Genomic DNA, 27,040 nt, shown 5'->3' with positions numbered 1-27,040 from the left:
AGAATACGGCACAAATTTTTTTTATAGATATTATATGTTCATTCTCATTACATAGATCCGTTCATCCCTAATTCACATACTAATGTTGAGGTCTCAAGAGTAACTTGAAAATCAAAACTAACATTTTCAAAATAGACTCAAAACCTGGCAAATATGCCCGCAAACATCATTTGAACTATTAAATTCTCTATCAAGAATTCCTCATTGTCTATGTTGTCATTTTCCTAATCGAGACAATTAAATATTAAATAGAAAAGAGAATTGGGAAATTATATGTATAATTCGATATATCATAATAAAGTGCATTAGCTTATTTGTGGGTTTTATGAGAAACTATCAAAGGTAACGTATAACAATCAAGATATATACAATGAAATGAGATATTTGTGCAATCTCAAGAGATACAAAAAATCAATAGAAATATCTAATTATTCCTAATATTGGAAAATATCCTAATTATCTCTAACATCCTCCCTCAAACTCAAGGTGACATTGAAAAAGTCAACTAGAATTTGAATTAATATCATTCGGTGTCACAAAAACTTATTTCTCCAATGACACCGCGGGGCATCAAGCCTATTGATCCATGATGGGGCAATTTGTAAGATAGTCTTCTAAATCTGGCTCATCTGAGGGTGTCGAATCTAGTGGCAATGTTGGCTTCTCGAAATGCAAAGTGAAAAGTGAGAATCGGAGGAATTGGAGCTAAGCAACATGCATCTTTTGAGATCAACTTTGTTGTCAAGACGATAACTTAGGGCATGTTTGTTTCACTAAAAGTATTTTACTAGGAAGTGTTTTATAAATTTTCAGCCATTTGGTACTCCAAAAAAGATTTGTCCAACGGAAAACACAAATATTATATATTATTTTTGAAAAGTGAATTCCTTCGCATGAGAAGGTGAAAACACTTTCCATTTTCATCTTTTTCTCTATGACCTTTCATTTTTCCTCTCCAAACTCTCTCGCTTTTTTTCTGAGGTACACTGCTTGCTCTCCCTTCGCTCTTTCGCTTGCCCTTCTTCTTCAGCTCTTCTTCACTAACGCTCATCTTCTTTGCCATTAGAGGTCCAGATCTTCTCCTTCGTCCTTGAAGGTCGGGCTCTTCTTCAACGATGCTCAACACAATTCCAAGTTCTTTCGCTTTTTCTGAGGTACGTCACTCGCTGTCCCTTCACTCTTTCACTCGCCTTTCTTCTTCAGCTCTTCTTCACTAACACTCATCTTCTTTGCCATTGAAGGTCCAGATCTTCTTCTTCATCCTTGAAGGTCTGGCTCTTCTTCAATGATGCTCAACACAATTCCAAGCTCTCTCTCCTCTCCGATTTGAGAAAAATCTCGAAAAATTTTATCAATGTTTTACATCGTTGAGTTGATGTTGATTCTCTATGTTATAGTCATTTGATTCTCGTTTCTATTCATCTTCTTCAAGCAAAATTTTGGAAATCAAATCCTAGAGATTCCATATATCACAAGGTCAATTGGAGATTTTGCCCTACCGTGAGGGATATAAAGGAATCTATCTAACCGCTTGACTTTTTTGCTCGGTTTGTCATTGATTTGCTCGAAATTTATGGTGATGTTCTTTTATGAAAACACATATCAAAGGTATTCTATTGAGATGAGTTAACTCAGTTGGTGTTTCTTGGTTTGATGAGCCAATTTTATTCTATTCTTGAGATATGTGCTTTTATGGGTAACATATCATGCCCTAATCAGGCAAAGTAATTGGTTTACATGTTCATTTGAGAGTTGATTCGGCTCTTGTTGAAATTGTGATTTTGTTTTACCTTCCTTAGGGTTGATTCTCTTTTGCGAGGTTGTTTATTTTTCTTTTGTTTGTTAAAATGTCAAGAAATAAAGAAAATCATTAATTATATTTTATTGCAATACCTCGTCGAAATCATTCATAAGCATTGTTGTCTATAATCCATCATCATGCACATGTGATGTTGTTGCACTAACCTTCCTGATCCTTTTGGTGATTTCTTTGTTTTTTTTTTTTTTTTTTAATGTTTGCTTTTGGGTTTATCTTTGAGATAAAACATCTATCTTGACTGCCTCAATGAAAATTTTTGTTATTGCTTCTAGATGGAAAATATTGAAGTTAATGGAGCAATAATGGGTGTAGCTGCATCAATAATGGCAGTTAGTATGTTAGTAATGGAGGATGAAGCTTTAAGTAGTCAAATACCTAGAGTGCCATGAGAGAAAAGAGATTTTGAGAGAGAGTTAATCATCAATTGCTTTTTACATTCAGGAGATACTAATTGTGTCAATCAAATACATATAAGACCACAAGTTTTCTTTGGATTGTGTAGAGTTCTTGGGTCAAATAATTTGTTGCACAAAACAATAAATGTGTCAATCAAATAACAATTGCTAGTTTTTTTGCCATATTTTAGGGCATAATGTGAGGTTGAGAGTGATAGGGTCAAGATTCAATAGGTCTATTGAGACCATTCATCGATACTTTATAATTGTCTTACAAATAATTCTAAAATTATATAAGCATGTTATAAAACCATCGGATGGTACTACAGCCCCAAAAATATCCAAGAGTAGAAGATTTTATCGATACTTTAAGGTATGTAGTATGACAAATGTCACAAACTTCTTTTTGATGGTATGTTGTTATATTTACTTATTTGTTGAGTACATTAGGATTGTATTGGAGCTATTGATGGTACTCATGTCCGCGCATCGGTTTCCCTAGAAATTCGAGGAAAATTTCATGGTTGAAAAAAGAAAACAACGCAAAATGTTCTTGCAACTAATACTTTTCATTTAAAATCCGTTTATGTGTTGGCTGGTTAGGAAGGCATAGCACATGACTCATATTTTTACATATGCACTTTCAAGGCCTCGAGGAATGAAAATTCCTGAAGCTATAGACTATTCCATATTTTCTATAAAATTTATACTGTATTTTCCTGAAACATGTTGAAACTTTGCATAAAATTGTTAGGTAGATACTATCTTGTTGATGCCGAATACGGCATCCAACCATGAATAATTTCTCCATATCGTGGAGTTCGATATCATAGGAGGGAGTTTAGTGATTGCTCACCTGAGAACAAGAAAGAGTTGTTCAATCATTACCATTCATCTTTACTGTTTGCAGTAGAAAAGGCACTCGAGGTCCTAAAAATGCGTTTTCGTATATTGGATGCCGAACCCGTTTGGTCATTTGAGACTCAAGCTGATGTGGTCTTAGCATGTTGTATTTTACATAACTCCATTATGGGAGTTGACCCTTATGATCTCTTTATGCAAGAACTAAATGCAGAGATCGAATCTCAAAGTTAGGAAAGAAGACATCAACAAGCACAAAGAGAGAAGAGGCAGAAAAATAGAGAGTGGGCAGTAAAAAAAGATAGTATCACACGTTTAATGTGAGATTATTATAGTAGGCATAAATGAATGTTTAGCATTCGTATCTTCTTAAAAGTTGTCTGATTTTTTTATGTCACATGAGTACTTTGTGGTTGAAGTTATTGTAAATGTGAACTTGACTTACTACTTTATATCATTGTGATTTGCCCTTGTCTCAGTAGTCAAATGACATTTGTTTTTGTGTTATTCTTTGTTTGTCACAATTTCTTGTGCGGATATGTCCAATAATATAGCGATGGGCAAAACTAGAGAATGGAAGACCAAGCATTTCAGATGGTCAAGATCTATGGAGCGTATGTTTTTTGAGATATTAGCTGACGAGACTTTTAAAAGAAACAAACCTTCAGCCACCTTTAAACCATCTTCCTTTGTTATAGTTACTCAAGCTATAAATGAGAAATTTGGGACAAAATGTAAGCCTGACCATGTAGACAATCATCTTGGAACTATTAAAAACAATTGGGCTAACATCTAAAAATTGTGAGTTAAGAATAGATTTTAGTGAGACCATAACTTGAAGATGATCACGTTATTTGGAAGGAAGTTTATGATGAAGAAATAACAGTAAAGTGTTTTTCAAATTTCAATATCTAGCATTTGTTATCCAAAAATTGCAAGTTTATGTACCTTGGTATGCTACAATTTGTTATATTCAGGCTACTAGACATTCATTGATTCTAGAGATTTATTATGCATGCAGCATGCTGAGATATGTAGGAATTGGAGGCTGCAATAATTTTGTTTTCCTATGCATCATATGCTCTTTACATAAAATAAAAATAAAAATAAAAATAAAAACAAAGACATAGATAGATGATGAGCATATTGTAAGAATTACTGTAACCATAAGTGGCAAATCTACCTATTTATATCCTTGTGTTTTTTTTTTTTCATAGGCGCATTCTACCCATGAGAAGTACTTGAATAAGAAAATTGAGATGTACAATGAACTCATTGTGATCACTGGAAAAGACATGACCACAGGATTCTTTGCAAAACAATTTGGAGACATCGATTTGCCTCTTTTTGGAGATGTGGACTTCTCAGCTGAATTAGATGATAGTAATGACAATACTACAAAATGAATAGAAGATCCTTCAAAGTGGGGGGAAGAAACGATGGAAATAGAGTGAAATAATTGTGGGGGTGAGGGTTGGGGGCAGGAAACAAGGGAAAGAGGAGTGAAATAAGTTTGTTGGAGGGCAGGAAAGTGAAGTGGGTGGGGTTGGCATGGACCCCAAGGACTTTATTTTTGGGATAAGTGTTGGAAGTCTAATTTGTCTGAAAATGCATTTTCGATCACAAAAACTTGCAAAAAGTGCATTTAAGTCTTAAAACTTGTCAAATTATTTCAAATGAGTCCTAAGATTGACGCCGTTAGCACTTTTCCGTTAAAAATGCTGACGTGGCATTTTAAATATTTTTTTATTTTCAGGTTTATTTTTTAATTAATTTTTATCCATTTAAAAAAAATTAGATTTAAAAACTAAAAATTAAATTTATTCTTATCTTATTTTCAACAAAAACTAAAAAGAAAAGTTTAAAATTTTATTTTTAAAATTTTAAAAACAAATTAAAAAATAATTTTAACTTTTTAAATATGTTTTTTTATAAATATTTTAACTAAACAAATTATTTTTAATTAAAATGTTTTAATAAATATTTTAACTTTTTTAAAAAATTGGTGAAAATAAGATAAAATGAATAAATTTGATTTTTTTAGTTTTAAATCTATTTTTAAATAATTAAAAAATAATTAAAAAATTCACGTGGAAAATAAAAATTATTTAAAAAATGCCACGTCAGCTTTTTAACGGAAAAGGCTAACGGCGTCGATCTTAGAACTCGTTGAAACTAATTTGACAAGTTTTAGGACTTAAATGCACTTTAAAAGTTTTAGACCGAAATGCATTTTAAATGACAGAGGAACCAGCAAACTACCGGAACACTTATCCTTTATTTTTATCAGAAAAATAAATAAGGGAAGCTATAAAGTTGGGGGAAGAAACGATGGAAAGATAGTGAAATAAATGTGGGAGTGAGGCTTGAGGTAGACAAGGGGGTGTTTTTTTATCAGAAAAATAAATAAGAAAAGCTAAAAAGTGATTTTGGAAAATAAAAGTGTAAAAGTGTTGAATGTTGAATAATAATAAATTTTGGTACTTGTAAAAGATTATAGATTTATTTAAATAAGTTAATTCTAATTTTTTGTTAGTCATCAGTTTCATCGATAATTTTTGTTAGAGTTAGAAATATGTCCCCAAACATAAATAAGCATTAACTATGAATATGTCTTTCAAATTTCCTATGAATAGATTTATTAATATTATTAGTATAAGTTCATTGTATGCTCTTTTTTATTATTTATTTAATATGAATTCGAATCAAATTAATTAATAATAAAAATATTCATTTAATATATAACGTGTCGAAACATGTTAGAATTCTCTTTTCTTTTTTTTGGAATGATGTGTTGGGATATCGTGTCATGTCGTATGTCCGTGTTGATCTACATAAGCCTCAAACACTGGGGTTACCCCAATGGCCAACTTTCCCACTTGAGAATGGAGAAGGTGAATAGTTTGATTCCCCACCTTCTTGAAGTGTTGGGAGTGGAGACGTGTGAATGAGGGAGTAGGTTTCTGAACTTGTGTACAACATATAGCACAGACAAGATTGTAAAATAGATATAGGATAGACCAGACGAAAAAAAAAAAAAAAAAAGTCTAACACCTCATGTTTTAGCCACATCATCACCATGTAAGAGAGGAAAAAACAATAATAAAACCCACATTGGCATTTTTCGTTAATTAAATTGGATGGAGTTTATAAAAATATTATATTGCACTAATTTAACTTGTTTTAAGACTTAATTATACTTTTTTGTGATAAGTTTTAAGACTTCTAATATACTCCCTAAAAAAATCAAAAAGATTGTACTAACTAAAAAAACTATATTTTCAATAATGCTCCTTATTTTATTTTATTTTTTGTTTCACTTGATAATTAAGAATGATGTTTTCATTCCTTCGTGAATGCAAATCAAGTGAAACATGAAGTTAGAACATTTTAATTTTCACTCTTACAGTGATCTTAGTTAATATATGGATTAATATCTTGAAAACCCTTAAACCGTTACACCTGTAACAAATTTCTCCCAAACTAATTTTTTTTTAGCACGAAAAATCCTAGATCGGTACACCTATAATAAATTCACTCTGAGTAATTACAAAAAATCCCAAAACTGGTACATTTGTGACCAATCTACCCCAAACTAATTTGTTTGATCGCCATAAACTTCAAACTAGTATATTTATGACATATATACCATATGTTAAATTGATTAATAACACAGAAGCAAATAGTAAAATCCTAAATTAGTATATTAGTTAACTATCACGTATCATTCAATATAGTAATTTGATAGTAAAATTTAACGGAAACTAATAGAGGATAAATTTGTTACAAGTGTATTAGTTTAAAGTAAATTTGTCAAAAATGTACCAATTTAGAGTTTTTGGTAATCAAAAAACTAGTTTGTGTTAAATTTATCACAGGTGTACCAATTTATAGTTTTTCATTATATTAACCCTAATATATTTAACAAATTTTGACTTGATTAATTAAGTTAATATGACTTGATGCACTTCTTAATAGCAAATGTTGATCAAACTTTCAAGTCAATCCCACTGAAAAATCTCAATCTCCCTTAGTCATCTTCCTGGCTTTGTCATGGCGGCCCGCAATTGTATTTAGTCATTATTTGAAAAGTCTGCCATTGGCACCGTTCGCTGCTTTCTACCCTTTGTTCTGCAACTGCTTCCATGAATTTCAACACCTTCCGAGATATCCCAATTAAATGTGCACCTCGCCTTCCCGGCCAACCCATTGTTATCGGCCTCGTTCATCGCTCTGGGGTACAACCCCGTGGCCATATCTCGGATCATAACAAGGCACTCATCTTTATACACACACAACCCAAAGTTGTTCCTTCTGTTTAACTTTTCAAAATCAGTTTTCGTTTTAGACATAATGCAGCAATAAAACTTTGAAATAGTGATCGGACAAGCATAGGTTCCAAATCAACTGTAGAAACCCTAGTCCATGTCATGATATTATTTTGTGTGAAATAAGGCGAAAACTAATGAATTTTGTGAATAAAATATGAAATGCAAGAGGACAAAATTAGAACAACTTACCAAGAAACATTATAGCACATCAGAGGTTCATGTGATTCAATCCAAGCGTCAATAGTCGTTTCTTTAGGAGAATCAGCCACGAAGAATACACTATCAACCGAATAGGTAAGAGGTTTGCTTATGTGTCTCTTAAAACCCAACATAATTCCTCAACCATGACTCTGCTAAAAAATCTAGATTCCCAGGCTTTTCGATCTAAGCAAAAATAAGCTTTGTGTTCAGGGCCGATCGTGAAATTAAGCCACTTGAAAAAAAAAAAAACCAAGAACAAGTACAACAACAAGAACAAGCTCGACATATAATTGAATTAAAAAAGTCTGCCTTAAACAACCTCCCAAAAATACCAAAAAAAAAAAGGAACAAGCACATAAATTTGAAACAACTTTTACTTCTTCTTTTAACTGAATTTTCCAATGCACACGGATTGACTTTTTTCTATGCAAAAATAAAAAATAAAAACCTTTGACTTGGCTCATATTGAAGTATGGAATAAAATATTATTTTTTCATAATTTTATAAATTTCAATAACATTTGTAATTTTGATGGGAATATAAAGATGCTGTTTTGATTTGATTTTATCAACGAGATATGATTTTATGACTTCTGCTTCTTCTTTTTCTGTTTTCTTTTTGCACAATATGATTCCTCCACTTGAGTCTCAATTATTGCAACATGAGTACAAAAAAAGAGAGAGAGAGAGAGAGAGATGTTGGTTCACTTCTCCAGCAGCTGCAAGATGGACTCAGCATAACTTTGTTGCCTGCCATAATGAAAGAAATCATAAACAAGACAAAATCAGAAGACTACAGAGCATGAAAGAGGTTGCTGTTGTATCAAAGTTGACAAAGAAGATGAAGCAACAGGGGCAGTGGATCACATTCATCATCAAGAGGCCAATGTTGCTGGGAACATTAGAATTTCTCTAACAGCAAAATAGTAAGGGGGAAATCCCAAAAAAATCTTCTTGAAATGGGCTTGATTTCTCAAATTTCACCTAAAATGAGGTTCGTTTCACAATACCGCTGAAGTTTCAGCATTGATTCAAATGAACCCCGCTCATTTGCGCCTGATAAAAAGGCATCTTCGTACCAAAATCTCTGAAACTACACGTGCCACTCACATGCGCTGTAATTTGCTCAAAAAGGCCCGAGCTTCCCAATTAAAACACTAATCTCCTATGTCCATTATCTTAATTCGTTCGTCCAGATAAATAATATGAAAGTGCAACTTATTGAAGCAAAGTGTGAAGTGCAGAGACGAGCAAAGTGCAGAGTGCGCGCTGTAATTTGCTCAAAAACGCCCGAGCTTCCCAATTAAAACACTAATCTCCTATGTCCATAATCTTAATTCATTCGTCCAGATAAAGAATATGAAGGTGCAACTTATTGAAGCAAAGTATGAAGTGCAGAGTGCTAACTAAACTTGTTGTGAGTGATGGTTGATGGAGAGACAAGCTTGGTCCTGAAGAGAAACCAGCGTGGAAGTTAAGAGCAAATGAGCGGATGGCAGTTGGTGCCACTAGGGTTGACTTCTTTTGGGACGTGTTGAATCGGGTCAGCAACATTTCTGGGGACAAGATTAGGAATTGTTGGTATGGAGTGTTTTATCTTCCAAGTGGGCGATCTTGGAGTTCTTTGGTCAGAGATGGATGGGCCAGAGAAGAACCTGATGAGGAAGAGAATGTCTTCTTTAGTCAAAACGATGAAAAACAAGCACCAGGTTTCTTCTCCTGGCATTGCCATCATGTTCAGGAATCTTGCTGTGGACGAAACAGAGCAGTAACAGAGGTGGGAATGATGGGAGTCCTTCTCGTTCGATGGAGGGTTCTCTGTATGCTGGGAGGAGTGAGTGAAATTGACTCTTTGAGATTTGGAATAAAGTCAGAAGAGCTTTTTGTATTTTTGTTCTTTTCTCTTTAGGTGATTAATTGATTTTCTAAGGCGATTTTAGGCTTTTGGGATGAAAATGGCCCCGTATCGAGCACAAAATTGGTCCTGCGATTTGCCCATGTTGTCCATCCGGCCGAACATTTTGGCTACCTATCAGCTGGGGGAGTCATTTGAATCAATGTTGCCAACTTCAGGACCATTTGAAACAAACCCTTTGTGGAGGGAACTTGGAGAATCAGTTCCACTACAGAGGCAATTATTGGGATTTTTCCAAATGAACAGAAGAACTAATTCTAGCATAGAGATCACCTGAGCCCCTCGTTTTCCCTAGGTAGAAATGAGATTCGGGTAAAAAATGAGCTGCAAGATCGACTTACTTTCGCTCTCGAAGCTTGGGGCCGGGCCGGGAGTGCTTCAAATATCCATCCCAAGGAACCTTCTTAAGACCTGCTCGCGCACATATTATGTCCCTCACCCTGTCAATGAATGGACATGTAAGAAACAGATGAGCATGAAGATATAGAGTTTAAGAGTCAGTTCTGAGAATGGAAGGGAATTTTGAGATGTGGCTATCACCTCTCAGAGAATTCAATTGGTGTCTCGTCTGGTCTCCGAGTTTGGGGCTCCAAGTACCACACATCACACACAACAGCCCAAGACGTCATGAGCCGAACCAGATGCTTCGTGAAGGATTGCCTGCATCCATTGTCAAACACATAAAACCAAAAGCTTGATAACTGTAAAGATACCAAAACAAAAGGGATTTAATTGTAGAGTTTTCTTCATCAATGCAATTATTGATGTTTCATTAACCGCAACAAGATTGATATAATTCAGGATTCTCAAATTGAAGAAAAAGGAACGATATATGCATCCATCATATCTGCTTAACCATGAGTAGTGTCAGTTTCACTTGCTTACTTCTTGCTGTTCCAAAAAGCATCCACGAAAATTTTGTTGTACTTGATCGCGACAGGGCAAATGGCACAGTCAAGTTCGAAGGCACCCTGCAGATTATCAAGAAGTTTGCTGAAGTTGGGTCTTGTTCATAGATCATTCAACAGAAAAAAATGAGACATTTGACTTGTCATGCTGAAAATTTTAACAATCACCAAGGAGAGAGCAAATGCACAAAAATCTGTGGCCCCCCCCATAAGAAATAGTTCTCCCTAAAGGGAAAATTGATGCATGGAGAGTTGTATTTTAGCCTATGACCATACCGATGAAAATATAAGCATGTACCTTCTTGAACATGACGGAGTACTGGTTGTTTACACATGTTCCCTCAGGAAATATGAGGAGAGGGTTGTTATCACTTCCCTCAACATGATTCTTCAACCTGAAAAACAGAATAGACTTAGTGTTTCCAGAATGCATATCATTCAAATCAAATAGGAACATATAAAAACGACCAGCCTTTCGCAAATGAACCTACTTTTCACCCACGACTTCTCGATCCTTTACCTCTCCTCGATTGAAACAGATACCCCCAACTGTCTCCAAGATAAAATTTTGCAAAACACCTGCATAAAGAACAGAGACGATTTGAATGGCGAATTTATCATAACCAAAATGTCAATGGGTTGTCTTGCGAGTTCAATTCACTACGCCTAATTAATGGATTCTAGTACACATGATTCAGCTATATTTGCTACTGTACCGACTTCTGGAGTAATCAAGAATTGAAGATGCATTAGGCAATGCAAATGACTCACCAACCCATCCCGGATGCTTCTGCATAGTAACAGCAAATGGAGTCACCTGTTCTAAGATGATGAAATCAATCATGGAAGTGTGATTCGCGACAAAAACCTGTTCAGTAAGAAAACAAAATACATTAATACCCATATAAAGTTAGCTCGGATCGATAAATATGTTATCGAGGAGATAAGAAAATGGAAATGGTAAATCAGATTTGCCTGATTAGGGCGCAGGCTCGGCAGTGGCCCATGATACTTGATAACTCCAGTCCATGATGCCACGTAGAAACAGCAAAGTAACTCTGCTAGAAACCTCTGAACATAACATGGGCAACATGTTCTAGCATCAGGAATTAGTAACAAGAAACCCGTGATCAATGGCTATTATAATATTTGGGCGTAACCATATTATTTGTCAGAACAGCAATAGAAATTTTATTAAAGACTAATAGAACACTCTCCTTCGGAAAATTGACAATGACTATTGGCTCATTTTGCAGTCATTTACTTGTGCTTGGGAGATTGGAACTTAAGCCATCCTTTTCTTTTTCAATTCTACATCTGGCATAGAGTTTTTTGGGCAATGGATTTCAGAAGGAACAAGATGTTCAGGATGGGAAAAAGGCAAGCAACTTTAAGGACCTCTGTAGCATCACCTAAAAGAAAGCAAGAAGGCGAACTTTCATAGACACGCTACTGGGAATTTCAAGAGATTCCTTTGTCGTACATCATCTTCAAACTATGTAAATATTTTTGAAAGATGAAAGCAAAGTTAGATAAAAACGCAAAAAAAAATCATCAGAAAAAAACTCGCACCTGTATCTTTCTCCTCAAAACTTGTTGCCTTTGCAGCAAAAAGTGCACAGAGAAGAAGGATGAAAAGAAAATTATATGGCCCATGGCGAGTATTACAACCCTGCAGAGTAGTGAGAAACTCCATGATGACAAAGAACTGTTAAGCGGCATAACATCACATACAACGGGCTGTGGAAGAAAGAATGTTTCAGAATGTCCTAGAGACTTTTACATTGAGAAAAGAAAATCTCCACAAGTGAGTATGAAGTGATTTTCACAGGCCAAGTACTGCAACAAGGCATGGACTGAACTTTTAGAGATATCCTTCCTAGGTTAGCTTTGTACTCGCCAAATATTGAAACCATTTTGCCATAAGCAAACTCGATGATCACGGAATTTCTCATATTGTTCAGAAGGTTATTGGTGCCCTTAGCCACAGAAAGAAAAGGCAGTTAAGGCCAAACATCTTTCAGCTTCACTAACCTTGCTGGGAATAATATAAGATACCGAACTAACACTCCGAAGCACCACAGAGGAAACAAGTAGATGTTCCAGTTCCAAGGTTCTGGCGTATTTGACTTGAAACATCTTGTGAATGAGTCCTGCAAAATTCACGGCTACATTATCATCATCTGGTTTGCTTTCACACGAAAGGGCGACCAAGAAGACTAAACATCTAGCCTCTTTGTTTAGTACTTGCAGATGTCAAACTTTATTGAAGCTGAGAACATTCAGAAACTAATTACGTCGACAATTGCGCCCGCAGCTTCATTCAAGGCAGAAGAAACGTCGAGCAGATCATGCCTGAGGGGGAAAAAGAAAAGAGCACATCATGCAGCCATTTATGAGTTACTGTGAATCGCAACAGATAGCTACAGAGCATTACATCATAAGATTATGAATACAAACAGCAGCAGACCATCTACATCGATCACTGAGCCATGTACAAGATTCTGATCAAGAATACAAAGACCGGTTCATTAAACGGTGTGGCGCCATAGCATCGCTGCCGATTGGCTATCATATGACCCGTTTGTTTGAATGCATTCTTCCCGATTCGTCACAATCTAATTTTATAAACAGCTCTCAGTATCCTTAGCTCTCCTCCCGAGATTTTCACGTGCATCCTCTTAATTTACGATTAGCAATTCGGCCCGACTCGCGGGTATTCGAACCCAACCTAACGCTCTGACGATCAGCACGTGACCCATCTCCAAAGAACAGACAAGGCGAATGACGAAAACCCCGGACCGGCAAATCGGACACCCCACTTTCCGTTTTCGACAATTAATGCCCGGTTCTTGCGGAGCTTAAACGGGTTAAAGAAACGGGGCTACATGCTAAAACCTCATTATTAAAATCTCCAAGAAACCCAAGAGGGAGATAATATATATGGAGCTCTCGCAGGCATGGCAGATGACACTACATTTAAAATTTGACTCTCCTAGGCTCAACTGGTGAAACCCAAGAACTCTAAAGTTCAACTAACGACTAAACAAAAAGAAAAGCATATATCCATGGACAGAGAGAGAGAGAAAGAGAGAGATGGGTACTACAGGAGGAGGAGCTTGGGCGAGGGATGATCGCCGGCGGAGGAATCCGGCGGCGGCGGCGGCGGCGGCGGCAGGTAGTCTCGGGTGTCGGGTCGATCGGCCTCCTCCGGTTCGGCGCTCGCAGGCTTCATCTCCGGCTCTCCTCTGCAGCTCCCCATGATGCTGCTTTTTCCACCAACCAATCTCCTCCAAGCATCTACCACCATTCATCCAACGTGCCTTTTGAATGTGTCGTGTTCCTGTTCAGTGGAGAGCACTCCCTCTCTCTCCTAACCGTAAAGACACGCAGACACGTCAGCTTTCTCTCTCTGGCCTGAGGTGCCTTGACGACAGGTGATTGGCGAGGTTGCACGAGCACGCAGACTTTTCTCCCTCTGCGGTGCGAGGTTCAGCGCTCGTGTGGAATCCCTGTTCTGCTTCTGCTGTACGGTCGGACGCCGCAGTCCAAGATTCGTGGATAACCGGCGGGGCGAGCACGGGCCGGGCCTCGAGGCATGTGTTGGGCCCGGACCGGCTCGGGCCTAGGCCCGGAGTAATTCAGTGTGGACTTGAAAATGATGGATTAGTTAATGTATTTTTCAATTCTAACGTATCTAATATACAACCTAAATGACATATAATCATTGTTGGATGTACAACTTGCGGTTGAGGTCATGAATTTCGAGTACCCTGTAAGTATCAATATTTGGATTCGGGTGGAATTATGAGACCCTGTAAGTATAATCCAAAAGGCTCGTTCAAAGGTCAATAGGCTAGTGGTGTTTGAGTCCGTTTTCAGCCTCGAATATTGCTTTGTTTTTTAGCTTTTTCTTTTTTTGGGGTTGAACATGTTGAATTTTTCATTGCCGTGTTCAAGGGAGTTACCGTTTAAAGCAGCTAGTTTCACAATGTGGATTGCTATAGGTATTATATTCTAATTATTAATCTAAAAGAGCTCTTACTTCCAGATTAGCGAATTCTATATGAAGTTTGGCACTTTTCTGGAATGAATTAGCTAATGGACGATTTGATAGAATTCTCCATGTTATGCCCCTGAAAAAGTCGATTTCATGAGCTTCATACATTTCTTTTAGCTAGCTATACAGGTTGTGAGTCATCATTTTTATATTTTTTCGTATATTTCTGACAAATATATTTTAACTTCATAATTGGAAGAATGAATTATGCATCTCATTAAATACAAACACTATGCACGACATAGGTTATAAATGCAAAACAAGTACTTATTTCTACTTCCGTCAATTGCTTCGATATGTGTTATAAAATCATTAACGAAATGCAAATATTGTGTAGTACAATTGGATATATGACAAGTGCAATCATTGCATACGGTTTGCTTAATCATCTAGATCCATAAGTAAAGTTAGAGCTACCATCAATCTGCACAACAACTAGTATATATTGGTTAAAGTTTAGCTATGAGAAGTCGAAACGAGTAGCTTAACTTTCTGTTCACTCTCTATGAAGAATAATGAACTATTTGGACTATTCCAAGTTCAAAGAAGTCTTGGTGGACTTCTAAGATGAGCCTGACCACACCCTTATTAAAATTATCAAGATAGGTTCTTTTTTTTTTTCTCTATTTTTTTTCTTTTTATTAATTTTATTATTTCCTTCTATTAGTCATTGTATACATTTCGTTGGTTGCATTTGACATTGTTATTCTTATGTAACATTCTAATCTTAGTTCTTGTCATTGTAATCCATGGTTAGCATAAATCATCTTCCTCAATATCTTATATTCCATTTAATTAAAAAATTAATTCCTTCGTTCTATTTGTTGTTGTATTTTTTTTTGTAAATTCACTATCAAATAATAATTTCCTCTTATTCTTCATTGTGAATCAATAAAAAAAAAATTAGGCAATGTTGAAAGTCATTTCTTTAGCATCTTATAGTCTAAATAGCGATTTTATCTAAATAACATATACACATGAAGATCTTAAAGTAAGTTAGCTAGATTAATACAGATTTTCATTGGTTGGATTATATGTGAAAGTTATTTAGTAAATTGATTGGGCCATGTATGAATTGGGTATAAGTTGGGTTGAATATGGGTCACTAAATTTGTATTGCATATAAATGGTTCAAACTGAGTTAAATGGATAATCGAGCTATTTTCCACCCGGTCCAAACCCTACTCAATCCACCCTTTGATGACCCTAGTTGCCCACTAGTCCTAACTGGGCAGCAACTTAGTTTCTTATTATACACGAAATAAATAATTTATCACCTTGACTATACATCCACAAGCATGCCAATCTAGACTGTATAGCCACCTCAATTTCAAATTTATAGATAAATCTGACAATAATTTTCTCTATTTGTGAGAAAGGCCAAATATCCTTAGAAATTACCATTTCTGTTCATTAAGAAAATAAAGTTATATATATTTAACTCAACAAGGAAATTCCAAGAATTTTTTCTTCCTTCGTTGAATGTTTGGTTCAATACCAACGCTTTATCCTCGTGCCCGGAATCCTCGCCATAGATAGGCAGAAAGAGCGGAACCGAGAAAGATGGATTGTTGTCCGGGAATGGATTGCCTTCTCTTAGACGTTCTAGTCTTTCATTGTCGACATACACAACATGCGAGTCGGCTTTCTTTTTTCTTTTTTTTTTCCTTTTTTTTTAAATATCTTGATTTTCTACTGGAGTAAAGGTCAAGCAAAAATTTTAATGATATGTCGAGTTCAAGTCGAGTTTTGAGCATCAAGTATGCAAGCCAAGTTGATTCAAGCTTATATCGGCTCGACACAATTATCGAGTTGACCCGACTTGACTCAATTGTAGCCAAGACAAAATCCAGTTTGTACAGATCAAGGTTATGCCTGCAAGACGTGATCTAGATCGAAAGCGATGTTTTGGCAACATCCCTAAATATTTGTAATTCCATATAAGTTTATGACCTCCAAAATTAATAAAATGATGTTGCCTAATTAGTCAGCTAGACCACCAATTTTTTTTCTTGAATCGAGCGCGAATATTTCACTGAAAATTTCTTGATAAAGTAAAACAATTTCCATGAAAATCATTTTTAAGAAAAATGGTTCTTTTCCCAATTAAAGTTTATAATTTTCGATCTATGGAAAAAAAAATTCCGTAAATCGATTAGTTCTCTCTATCATTCAAATATAGTAAAGTTTGAAAATAAAATTTTCCGTATATATATTTATATTCTGATTGGTTTGCGATCTGCAAAGCAGTGGGGGTCTCCCAAATGGCAGGCCAGTCGAAACTAAAGATGAAAAGAGGAAAGATTAAAGGTCCAACAACATAACACTGCGGATTGGACAAAACATGTCTCTCCCCACCCGCCCATTTGGTCCAGCTTTTGCAATGAGCTTTGGGCCTCCAAAGCTCCTTAGGGAAAATAGAAAGCATTTGGCAAGTGTTTTGAGATTTTATTGGCCAAATGTCAACATTCAAAATGCTGAAAGCCCAATGCCGATAGGGATCCATTTTGGGCTTTCAGCATTTTGGAAATATAAAATCTATTATTCATTCATTACTGTTCATGTTCTTCCTCCTTCATCCACAACCATTTGACTTCCTTGATCCACCACCTAAGATCGGGTTTCTTCAAGGACCGCCACCACCACTTGCGGGTCACACCTCCTCGACGACCACCACCTAAGTTGGGAATGAGGTGGCGCAACTCACTACTCAAGCAACATTGCCTGAGATGGGTCGCGCGACCTCAAGCAACGTCGCATGGGTCTCGCAACTATGCAACGCTATCTGGGTCACGCAAACCCAAGCAGGCGGCGTCGCCACGACCTCAAGTGACATAGCTTGGGTTTGTGTGACCCAAGCGGTGCCTGAGGTAGGCTAGATTAGGTGACGCCTGAGGTTGTGCGACCTCAAGCAACCCGACAGCCAGATTTGGCCATTGGCAAATGGCCAACGACGACCTCCACTAGATTTAATTTTCAAACTTATTATAAAAAAAAAAAAAAAAAAGAAGAAGAGCAAAAGTCATTTATAAATGTGGGTTTTATCAAATTGTATTTACACCCAAACTATTTTCCAATGCTATTTGAAGTTACAATTTATCAAATGGTGTAACATTTCGGAAAACCCTTTTACTCCAAAAGTATTTGAATTTTCCTAAACTCATTTTCCTAAAGCCTGAACCAAACGGCCCTTATTCTTTTGTATCTATGCATTTCAAAGGCCAAACAAAATCCAAAGGCGATGACAATGCTGTCTTAAACGAGAGACACAGGTAAACAAAGGGAGGATCTTAGGGGAAGCATAAGAAAAGTCATAAACTTATTAAATCGGTACTAGTTTAATCATAAACATTTTAATTGTATTAATTTAGTTATAAAATTTTAGATCTATAGTCAATTCAGTTCTTTCAGCTAATTTTGGCCAGATATTGCTATATGGACATCGGCTTGATGAGGACATATTTTGATAATGTTTCATTAAATTTTCGACTTTTGTTTTCTTCTTCTTCTTTTTTCTCTCTTTTTTCTCCACATTCTACCAGTGACCAGTAAAGTCATGACCGGCGAGGGTTGGCCTTGCTTGAGCAAGAGTCGCCCTCACCGCCGCATGCAACGGTTGGCCTCACTAGGGCAAGGGCAAGGCCGGCCCTCACGCAACCACCAGTGAAAAAGGGAGGAGAAAAAAAGAAAATATTAAAATACCATTAAAAAAATACCCACATCAGTGCCGGTTGTCCACGTAGACCAACATCCATGGTAGTAATTTACCAAAATTAACAAGAATGACTAAATTAATTTTAGGTCAAACGGTTTAGAATTAAATTGACATTAATTCAAAGGTTTAAGATTTTTCTGATACTTTTCCCATTATTTTTCTCTTCCAACAACCCACTTAGATTTGGGGGCAAAATTACAAGAATAAATAAAGTTGCTACTTTAGAGTATGGCCGTCAAACTGGTAGGTTAAGTTAGTAAAAGATGATCCAACCTAAATTGACCAATTTAACTTGTTTTAACCAATTTAGTAGTAATGCAAAATTTTCGATCCATACCTAACCCAACTGCTGATTCATTTTATTTTTGTTTTGAAGCATTTCTCTTCTTAGATTGTTGCTTTTGACGAATGAGTAGCTTTATGGATCGGCTTGTCCAAGTTAGTGACAAAGTTTGAGTATTGAGTTATGAACAAGGGCTTGAAGGCGTGATGAAAGTCTAGCCCGGGCCATCTATAAATCATGAAACAGGTTTGAACTTTGATTTAAGGTTAAATATAGATGGACTTTAGGCCGTCCATAAATCAAGAAATGATTTCCACGAGCAAAGTCAATAAAAACACAGCATCGAACCCACTTAGCCTTGGCATTGAACCCATTCAGCCGTCATTAAATTGTTGTTTTTAAAGAATAAGCGGCTCCACGAACCGGCATATCGAGTTAGTCAGGAAGTTTGGATATCAAGTTATGAATAGAGGCTAGAAGATGTTGGTGAAAGCCTGGTCTGAGCCATCCATAAATCATGAAACGGGTTCAGGCTTTGGTCTTGGGTTAAATATAGATGGATTATAGGCCGTCCATAAATCAAGAAAAGGGTTCCACGAGCAAAGTTAATGAAACACAGCATTGAACCCGCCTGACCGTTATCTTGACCAACTCAAAATTATTTCTTTAACAAACATTTTATCAATTAACATTACTCGTACACAGCAATACTAACAAGAGAATTCCAATAAAAAAAGTTCCCACAATTGCGATTCCAAGAATGGCATGAACAAGCCCAGTGAGCCATGCAGAAAGCATCAATCTTCACGGTTTTTGGGCAAATCCCAAGTCTGAAAGACTGTTTTAACATTAAGTTCTTCCTTAATTAAGAATACAGCCTTGCACTGCAGGTAGTAAACTTGCAATTGTTAGAATTAATTAAATCACCATCATTAGAAATATCCTTATCTGGCAAAGGAAGCAGGAATAGAAGAGAGATTAAATAACTTCCGCAAAACGTAGAATGAAGGTAATAACTAGAACAGAGTGACCAAATAACCAAAACCAGCAAGCTTCCGTATAGCAACCAATATTAAAACAAATGAATAATGGTAGGCAAAACCTATTCTTACAACACTAATGGACATAATTCTTTCTCGTTTCCTGTTTCAGATTAGTCAATCCACATAGAATCAGATTAATTAAAGAAAGTGATCGACAACTCTAGTCAAATCATGTTATACATAGAAGTCACTGCCGAAGGATATCATCGAGCGAAGTCAACTTTTTTCCTGAACAGAAGAACCTAGATATAGAACATCAACGATGTACTGGTCATACCCGACGATAATAATGCCATTACAGATCAGGATCTTCAGCAATAAGTTGGATAAACACAATCTGCAAACAAAGAACCGTAGTTTGTCATGAGCATGAATCTTGTATGTACTCACGTCATATCTCTCAACCAAACCTCCAACACATCCCCTTGAGCCCAAAGGCTCTCCACTACAGCAAGTACTCTTCGATTAACCTTCCATTTGGCACTTCCAAGTGTGTCCAGGGCCTGCTTACGGATAAGTAAAAAGGCCAAACAAAATGAAAGGAAGTAAACAAGGCTTTAGACCACAACAGATAACCTTAAAATTGGCCAGCATACGAGTAAAATGATTAATGCATAAAGAGGAAGTGCATTACATGTCTACACAGTGATGCCTAGTCCATTCCACCACATAACAGAAGAAACAAATTTTATCACTAGCCACCATATTCCGAAACAAATACACCACTAAATACTCCCATGTACCTTACCAAATAGTACATTTGCTTACGGTTTGGTAAAAGAACTTTGTGGTTCTTCCCATTATGAAATTAACGTTTACAACAAAAATTAAGGAGCAAGGTGTTAAACCTGATTAGCAGACAGATTAACAGAAATGACGTGATTAAAAATGTAGAAAGTATATGCTCTATGCTGCTAATCATGTCATTGCATGTCATCAGTTAAATTGTGCTGACTCTCTTGTGGATTAGATTGGCAGTAGCTAAAGGCAACCAGCTTAATGATGTCGAATACAGATGCCATGTTAAACATACAGATAAAATCCGCTTATTAAAAGCAACTCTCAACGGGTTAATCCATGGAAAAAAACTGCTAATACTGGCAAAAAACTAAAGAGACTTCACATTCATCGACATCACTACCGCAATTACATTATGCATTTGTTCTTCGGACACATTGTTTAGAGCATCATGCTACTTTCTTGATCCATGAGTGTGCACAACATAAGAAGGGAGGAAGAAGTACCCTCCTTTGTCATACCTATAAAGAATGAAGAAGTACCCACCCTTGAAACAAATAAGCCGAAGCCCGAGACTCCGCCGCCGCCGAGCTGCCCAAGATCTCCCCCAAGAAGGCGACGTTCGGCCGCTCCTTGAGCGCCTACTCCCGCACTCCTCCACCCAGGTCCAGCCCCGCCCACTGTACACCTCTGCGCTCCTCTGCCCGTGTAAGACGCGCCTCAAGATCGAGACCCTCGAGCACAAGCTCGTCCAAGAGACGGCGTCCCACGTCCCAGTGCTGGAGGGCGTGATCTGCTCCAAGAACGCCGAAACTGCCAAGTTAGTGAAGCGAGTCGAACAGCTCGAAGCGTCAAGGAAAGGCTGAGGCGCGAACTGGGGGCGTCTAGGGCTCTATATTCGAGGAACAGAGGAGAGAGCCAAGAGGGAGAAAGGAGACGTCTGAGTCTTAAACTGGGTTGGATGAATTCATTTCGAAACCCGTTTCAACCCATCCATCGTTCGCTATTGACATCGTCCACGGTCCGCACGCTCTGTCTATCTTTCCATTCACTGTAATAGCCCTTGAAGGCACGTAAATTCCCGCATCCAACAACAGTCATATAACACGTGTCTGGAAGACGTAGATCGGGCAAATTCTGCGGGGGACAAAATGTGAGACCCACGATCTGCAGCTTCTTTAACTCTGATAGATCAGGCAACGTTTCGAAGGAACTGCTACTGGAAATATGCAAACTCTTTCGCAATTCCAATTTCTCCACGCCATGAACCTCCACTACGTTTGGGCAAGCATACACATACAACTCTTGGAGCCCCTTTAGACCTGATACCGATAGCCTCGCAGGCAATTCACCTTTCCCTAACTGTAAATGATCGAGTTTCTCACGGTGCTGTCCAAGCAGAGAATCAAATTCAACTACCCTCCGTTGAGATCTATGAAGGGACAAGTGGGACAGATTGGTCAAGTTGGACAAGAGCGACCTTTCTATGGGCAACTTGACATAAGATAGTGACAAAGTTTCAAGACTGGACGGAAGCCCTATTAGAGATTGAGGGTCAAAACAAGTTATATGAAGTTGCCGTAATTGAGTAAGAGTGGCCAAATTAACTGGAGGAAATGTGACATCTTCTAGAGCGAGTGTCAATCTCTCTAGAAAAGTTATCCCCTTAACCCAATCCATCTCTAGAGCTCCTTGTCCAAATTCCGACAACCGAGGAGTGCCCTCACATATATCAAGATCGAGTAAGTTAGTTAGGTATGGGAGGTTAGGGGCTGTCCACAATAAATGAGATGGAAACTCCAAACTCTTCAAACTCATGGGCAGCTCCAGCAACAATTCGATTTTATAGCAATAATTACAATAAAGTCGTTGCGAGATGAGAAAGCTGATTCATAGTTGTGGGAAATCTTCTAATCTTGTTGCGTGTAAGATCTAGTGTTTTCAAAAATGACAGATCCCCAATTTCACTTGGAATTTCCCCCTCTAGATTTCTACAGCATGAGGCTGTCAACTTCTTAAGACTCTCCAACGTCCATATGGCCATTGGTAGCTCTCTTATTGCACTATGGTCTAGACATAAAATCTCCAACCTTTTGAGATTCCCAATAGAAGCAGGTAATTCTGTGATACTCATTCCCCTCAAATCTAACTCAAGCAAGGATACTAGCCTGCCTATTGAGTCTGGTAGCTTCTTTATCCAAGTCCCAAGAAGACTCATCTTCCTCAACATTATAAGATCTCCAATAGAATGGGTTGTACAATCCAATTTCAATTCAAGTAGTGATTTTAAATTTCCAATGGAGTTTGAAACGTAATCCCTCCAATGGAATGATGAATAGATTGCAGCCCTGCAAAAAGGCTGTAATCATTTTTTGAGGACACTGATTTAAAATTAGAGCTATGACAATCTTGAAGAACTAATCTCTTCAAATTTGGCATTTCGAGAAGTCAAGAGTCCCTTTTAAGCTTGGATAATTAGTGATCTACATAACTTTCAAGTTTTCACTCATCTGGAAAAACAATGTAAGAGTCAATCAAATCAAGAAAGGTAAATAAATAAGTTTGATTAGTGAGACAAATGGCAGAAAAAGTAAATTGCATGGTATGTTGTTGTACCAGGCATGACCCCATCCAGCCTTATCGTAAGCAATGTCACATCTTGAGAGCATGAGCACAGCCAATTTCTTGAGACATAAATTCTTTGCTTTTAATTTCGAAGGGCAATAACTCCAAGAGAGACATGTTAACTTGGAGAGAAGATGCTTAAAGTCCCCTACCAAGTTCCCACCCTCTAATTCCAAGAATTTTAGATTGGGCAGTTTTGAAAATTCCATACTTGTGAAATTATGCACTTTGGAGAGTCCCGAGAGTCTAAGTGCGACCACATTTTCTGTCCCCTAGTCATAGGAAAAGCATAAGTCAACATTAGAATTGGATGACAAACATGGTGTTGTACAAGTCTAAGGCTTCATTATGTCACTAATGAAGAACTCATTATTGCTCTGTACAAATCTATATTAAGAAAAGAATGGGAAAGAGTTAGTTATATTAATCTGATTTGTCTGTACAATTGGAAAAGAACTTTTTTTCCCTGTATAAAGCTTGATAATTTTTCTATTCCATTAGTAACCACCAATTTGTCACAAGATGATAACAAAGAACTTCATCATCACTGAGTAAAATTGTTTGATAGAAAATACCATCTACATATTTAACTTTTTTGAAATATAAAAACTTGCAATGGTTTTGCAATTAAGAAAAAATTGCCAGACCAATTTCTAACTGTGTCTTGAGTTTATAACCCGATTGCGACTTTGTGGATTGAAATCTACTTGGTCTGGAGCGTGTGAAAGCTCGTTATACTCTAGAACGTCTCTTTATTAATTTTCATGTGAAAGTTTTATTACAAGATGAGGACAAGAGCTCGAAAGTCATTAGTTTTAGGACTCCCGTGTGAACTCTACCAAATGAAGGATCAATCTACAAAAAAGGTTTGCTTTCATAATGGTAGAGATATTCAACTAACCTCACAAAAGTCTCCCATGTATATTGTTTGAAATGTAAGAGATGGACCACTAAGGGGTCATCGACCATGTCTCATTGCAAAGTAACATTGCTAATAATTTCCAACTTAATAAAAAGGAATAAAATTAGCCTAGGAAGTTGCAATCTGGATCCACTTTTATATAATTTGTTGAGCAATTTCTATAATCAATTGTATTTCATGAAATGTTTCGTTGTGTCACTTATCAACATCGTCTAGATAATTTGCAATAGTCTTACCATCAATGAACTCTTATACACACTTTTCCTTTCTTTTTTTCTTTTTTTGCCAAAAGAAAATTTTAACAATAAAATTTTCCTGCAAAAATTCCACAACCGTGTATATGAATGGTCAATTTTTTCCTCATGTAAATAGCAAGGTGACCGTGGCTTACCTCTTTCCTCGAACAACGTTCAAGGCAATCTCAGACTCCCACAATCTGCTACGCTTCCTAGGAATATTAATGTCTTCGCGCCGGACAATTTCTCTTCCAAGATCTCTAAGTTGGTCGTGCATCCACAATTTATCATTCTCTACAATCTTTATCAAAGACATGTGAGAAAGGACAAGTAATTCACTTTTTGGGAAATACTTGGAAGCTTTCCACATATAGTGTGGGTGGATTCTTTGTTCTCCAATGAAGTAACATGCGATATCAAGAAAGATTTCTCTTTGATGATGCTCTAATATGTCATAACTGATCATTAACTTATTGAATACTTCCTACTTGGGCATCAAATCTAATTTCTTCAACGTGTCTTTCCAGAAGCTCTTACTTTTTCGATAAAGTGAGGAACCGATAACCTCAAGAGCTAAGGGAAGTCCACATGTTTTGTATGTAATTCTGCATGAGAAATCTACATACTCATGTGGTGGGAAATCCATCCTGAAGGCATGTTTACTAAAGAGTTGAAGAGCATGGGAATGTTCCATTTCTGTCATTTCATAAATTTTAAACTCTTCAAAATATGCTTGGAAAGCACTATTTTCCTCCTCCTCTTTAATTGGCAAAAAGTTGATGTCCCTCGTTGTGATGATAATTTTACTTCCTGAACCGAACCACTCACTCTTTCCTGCTAGCTTAGAGAGTTGGTCCCACTTATCCACGTCATCAAGAACAAGGAGAACTTTCTTAGCATGAAACCTTTCTCTAATTATGTTAGTCAGTGCATCAACAGAATAATGGATCTCTAGAGATTTGGCTTGGAGAATTTCTTATAACATCTATTTTTGTAAGTCAATAATTTTACCATGTTGTGCAGACTCACGAATGTCCAAGAGGAAGCTATAGCCTTGAAATTGATTGGAAATTTGATTAAAGACAGTACTTGCAAGAGTTGTCTTACCAATACCCCCCATTCCATAGATGACTAGGTAATTAACATCACGAGAACCTTCGTTTAACAAGTCCATGACAGCTTCCACATGATCGTGAATCCCGACTATATGATCTGGCAGATTTCTCCTCCTCTTCATCAGCTTGGTCAAAACCTCATTAATGAAATTGTTGATGATTTCACCGTGGCTGTCATATTGACACAAGAGCATTGGTGTGAAACAAATTATAGATAAAATTTTGAGTTGAGGGATACTGTAAACATAAAACTAGTTGGATTTCTAAATGGGTGAGGTTTTACTGAAGATCACTTTTTAAGTTAAAAGGAAATCTGCACTTACAAAAGAATTAGATGTTCACTATGCATGAGTGGTTCGGGAAAGTAAGGCAGTAATTACAAGAAACAAAGAAAGCAGAAAGGATTAACTAATATAATGGTAAACAGGAGTAATAAAAAGTTCAAAAGGGGAGAAATTCCTATTCCTTATAATTATCTCGCTTTTGTGGAGATCTGTTAAAAAGTTAACTAGGAAGGGATCAGGGATTAGAAGGAAAAAATTCTCTTCTGCTCCTTGTTCTTCTCTCCATCAGAAAAATAATAAACTGATTTTAAATTCTTATTCTTTCTCTTTGAATCCATCAGATTGCACGGAGGAAAGCATCGTGAGTACGCGTAATCATCTCAGTAACCCTTTATCCTTCAAGTGCCATCCCTTGATTCTTGCAACTTCCATCAGAGCCTCCTTCCATTGCTGAACATCATTGCGGCCAAACTTCACCACCTGCCTCTCCAAAGCGTCGAGATACAATGGAGTTTTGAGTTTCACATCTTCAGGTATTCACGTCGTAGAAAATGGGTATGATCACTTTGTCATTTACTTCGTTTAAGGAGTCCACCATGTGCTTAAGCTCGTGAAGACACCATGAACTGGATGCATAGTTCCTAGAGAAGATGGGCACATATATTTTGGAGGATTGGATGGCACGCAAAAACTCGTCTCCAATCTTTTCACCCTTTCTGAGCTCTTCGTTATCTCTGAAAACATGAATCCCAGCTCCAATTAGAGAGTGATAGAGACAATCGGTGAAGTTGAGACGGGTGTCGGAGCCTCTAAAACTCAAGAACACCTCAAATTCTTCGGCCCCCAACGAGGAATTGCCACCATCGACGCAAGCAGACATCATCAAATCTTCACAGGATGTGATCACAGCGAGATGTGGAGTCTTTCCTGAATCTGATCTGGGATTCGTCAAGAGGAATTAGCAAAGCGCCAGAGGCAGGAGAACAGCGATGTGCTTACGCTGTATTCTCTCGGATCTGTTTGTTTTTGTGTCAGGACAGGAAGTAAAATGAATAGCAACGACTGTGATACGTCAGGCCAATGAATGTCGTCCAAAGTGGCGGAGTCCAACTCCATCACGGCATTCCATTTGCGAGTAGGAATGGTGGCGTCCTCAGCTAAGCGTTTTTTTTTTTTTTTTGGTCGAAACAGCTAAGCGTTTAGTTGGCTGTAAAAAGGTGTTCTAGAGAATGGGATGAAAAAACTTTTTATCTGATATTAATATATATACATCGGATAAAGTAGTCACATTGACAAGTTTTTTTTTCCTTTGGGCCAATCATATTGACAAATCAAAAAGTGTTAATTGTATGTCAAGTCACTACATTAAGAAGAATGGAAAAATTATTTAAAAAATCATAAATTTATTACACTTTTACTCATTCCACACTAAATCTTTTAATTTTGCGAATTCATTCCCAAACTCTTAGCAATTTGTCAACTCAATTATAAACTTTTTAATTTATGCCAATTTGTAGTCCTTAACATTTTTTTCTCTATTAGTGCCTGGATATGATATTTTTTTGCCATAATGGCTTGGAAATAGTCCCT

General features: G+C 37.0%; 2 protein-coding genes and 1 long non-coding RNA gene across 4 annotated transcripts; all 3 read right to left on the bottom strand.

Annotated features, from left to right (window-relative positions):
• Positions 1-8,078: 8,078 nt before the first annotated feature.
• LOC104453466 (glycerol-3-phosphate acyltransferase 9) lies at positions 8,079-13,930 on the bottom strand. The gene is made up of 12 exons (XM_039318341.1): positions 13,537-13,930; positions 12,727-12,784; positions 12,464-12,582; positions 12,002-12,101; positions 11,405-11,500; positions 11,201-11,297; positions 10,921-11,008; positions 10,728-10,824; positions 10,407-10,492; positions 10,062-10,181; positions 9,863-9,961; positions 8,079-8,356 (listed from the first exon to the last, which is right to left on the bottom strand). The coding sequence occupies exons 1-12, from the start codon at positions 13,737-13,739 to the stop codon at positions 8,311-8,313; spliced, it is 1,209 nt and encodes a 402-aa protein (XP_039174275.1). The 5' UTR covers positions 13,740-13,930; the 3' UTR covers positions 8,079-8,310.
• A 5,663-nt stretch (positions 13,931-19,593) lies between these two features.
• LOC120295576 lies at positions 19,594-22,515 on the bottom strand. 2 transcript variants are annotated; one of them, XM_039316817.1, is made up of 2 exons: positions 20,790-22,515; positions 19,594-20,033 (listed from the first exon to the last, which is right to left on the bottom strand). In XM_039316817.1, the coding sequence occupies exon 1, from the start codon at positions 22,084-22,086 to the stop codon at positions 21,253-21,255; it is 834 nt and encodes a 277-aa protein (XP_039172751.1). In that variant the 5' UTR covers positions 22,087-22,515; the 3' UTR covers positions 19,594-20,033; positions 20,790-21,252. The 2 variants fall into 2 exon arrangements, with proteins under 2 accessions (XP_039172751.1, XP_039172752.1); XM_039316818.1 differs by having other exon boundaries at positions 20,815-22,515.
• Positions 22,516-22,526: 11 nt separating this feature from the next.
• LOC104455536 lies at positions 22,527-26,449 on the bottom strand. The gene is made up of 3 exons (XR_005552950.1): positions 25,839-26,449; positions 24,207-25,337; positions 22,527-23,165 (listed from the first exon to the last, which is right to left on the bottom strand). It is a non-coding gene; the product is annotated as an uncharacterized LOC104455536 (long non-coding RNA).
• Between the last annotated feature and the right edge of the window lie 591 nt (positions 26,450-27,040).

The sequence above is a fragment of the Eucalyptus grandis genome, chromosome 7 (genome assembly GCF_016545825.1).
Source record: "Eucalyptus grandis isolate ANBG69807.140 chromosome 7, ASM1654582v1, whole genome shotgun sequence".
Classification (NCBI taxonomy): domain Eukaryota; kingdom Viridiplantae; phylum Streptophyta; class Magnoliopsida; order Myrtales; family Myrtaceae; genus Eucalyptus; species Eucalyptus grandis.
This window is presented reverse-complemented; position numbering and strand designations above follow the sequence as displayed.

What these genes read in the sequence shown, in the direction of transcription:
- LOC120295576 (XM_039316817.1), bottom strand. Translation starts at nt 22,086, where the DNA reads ATGAGTTTGAAGAGTTTGGAGTTTCCATCTCATTTATTGTGGACAGCC.
- LOC104453466 (XM_039318341.1), bottom strand. Translation starts at nt 13,739, where the DNA reads ATGGTGGTAGATGCTTGGAGGAGATTGGTTGGTGGAAAAAGCAGCATC. An exon ending in CTGCGGGCGCAATTGTCGAC is followed by an intron (nt 12,583 to 12,726) that starts GTAATTAGTTTC and finishes TGAATTTTGCAG; the next exon opens with GACTCATTCACAAGATGTTT. An exon ending in CCAATTGAATTCTCTGAGAG is followed by an intron (nt 9,962 to 10,061) that starts GTGATAGCCACA and finishes ATTCATTGACAG; the next exon opens with GGTGAGGGACATAATATGTG.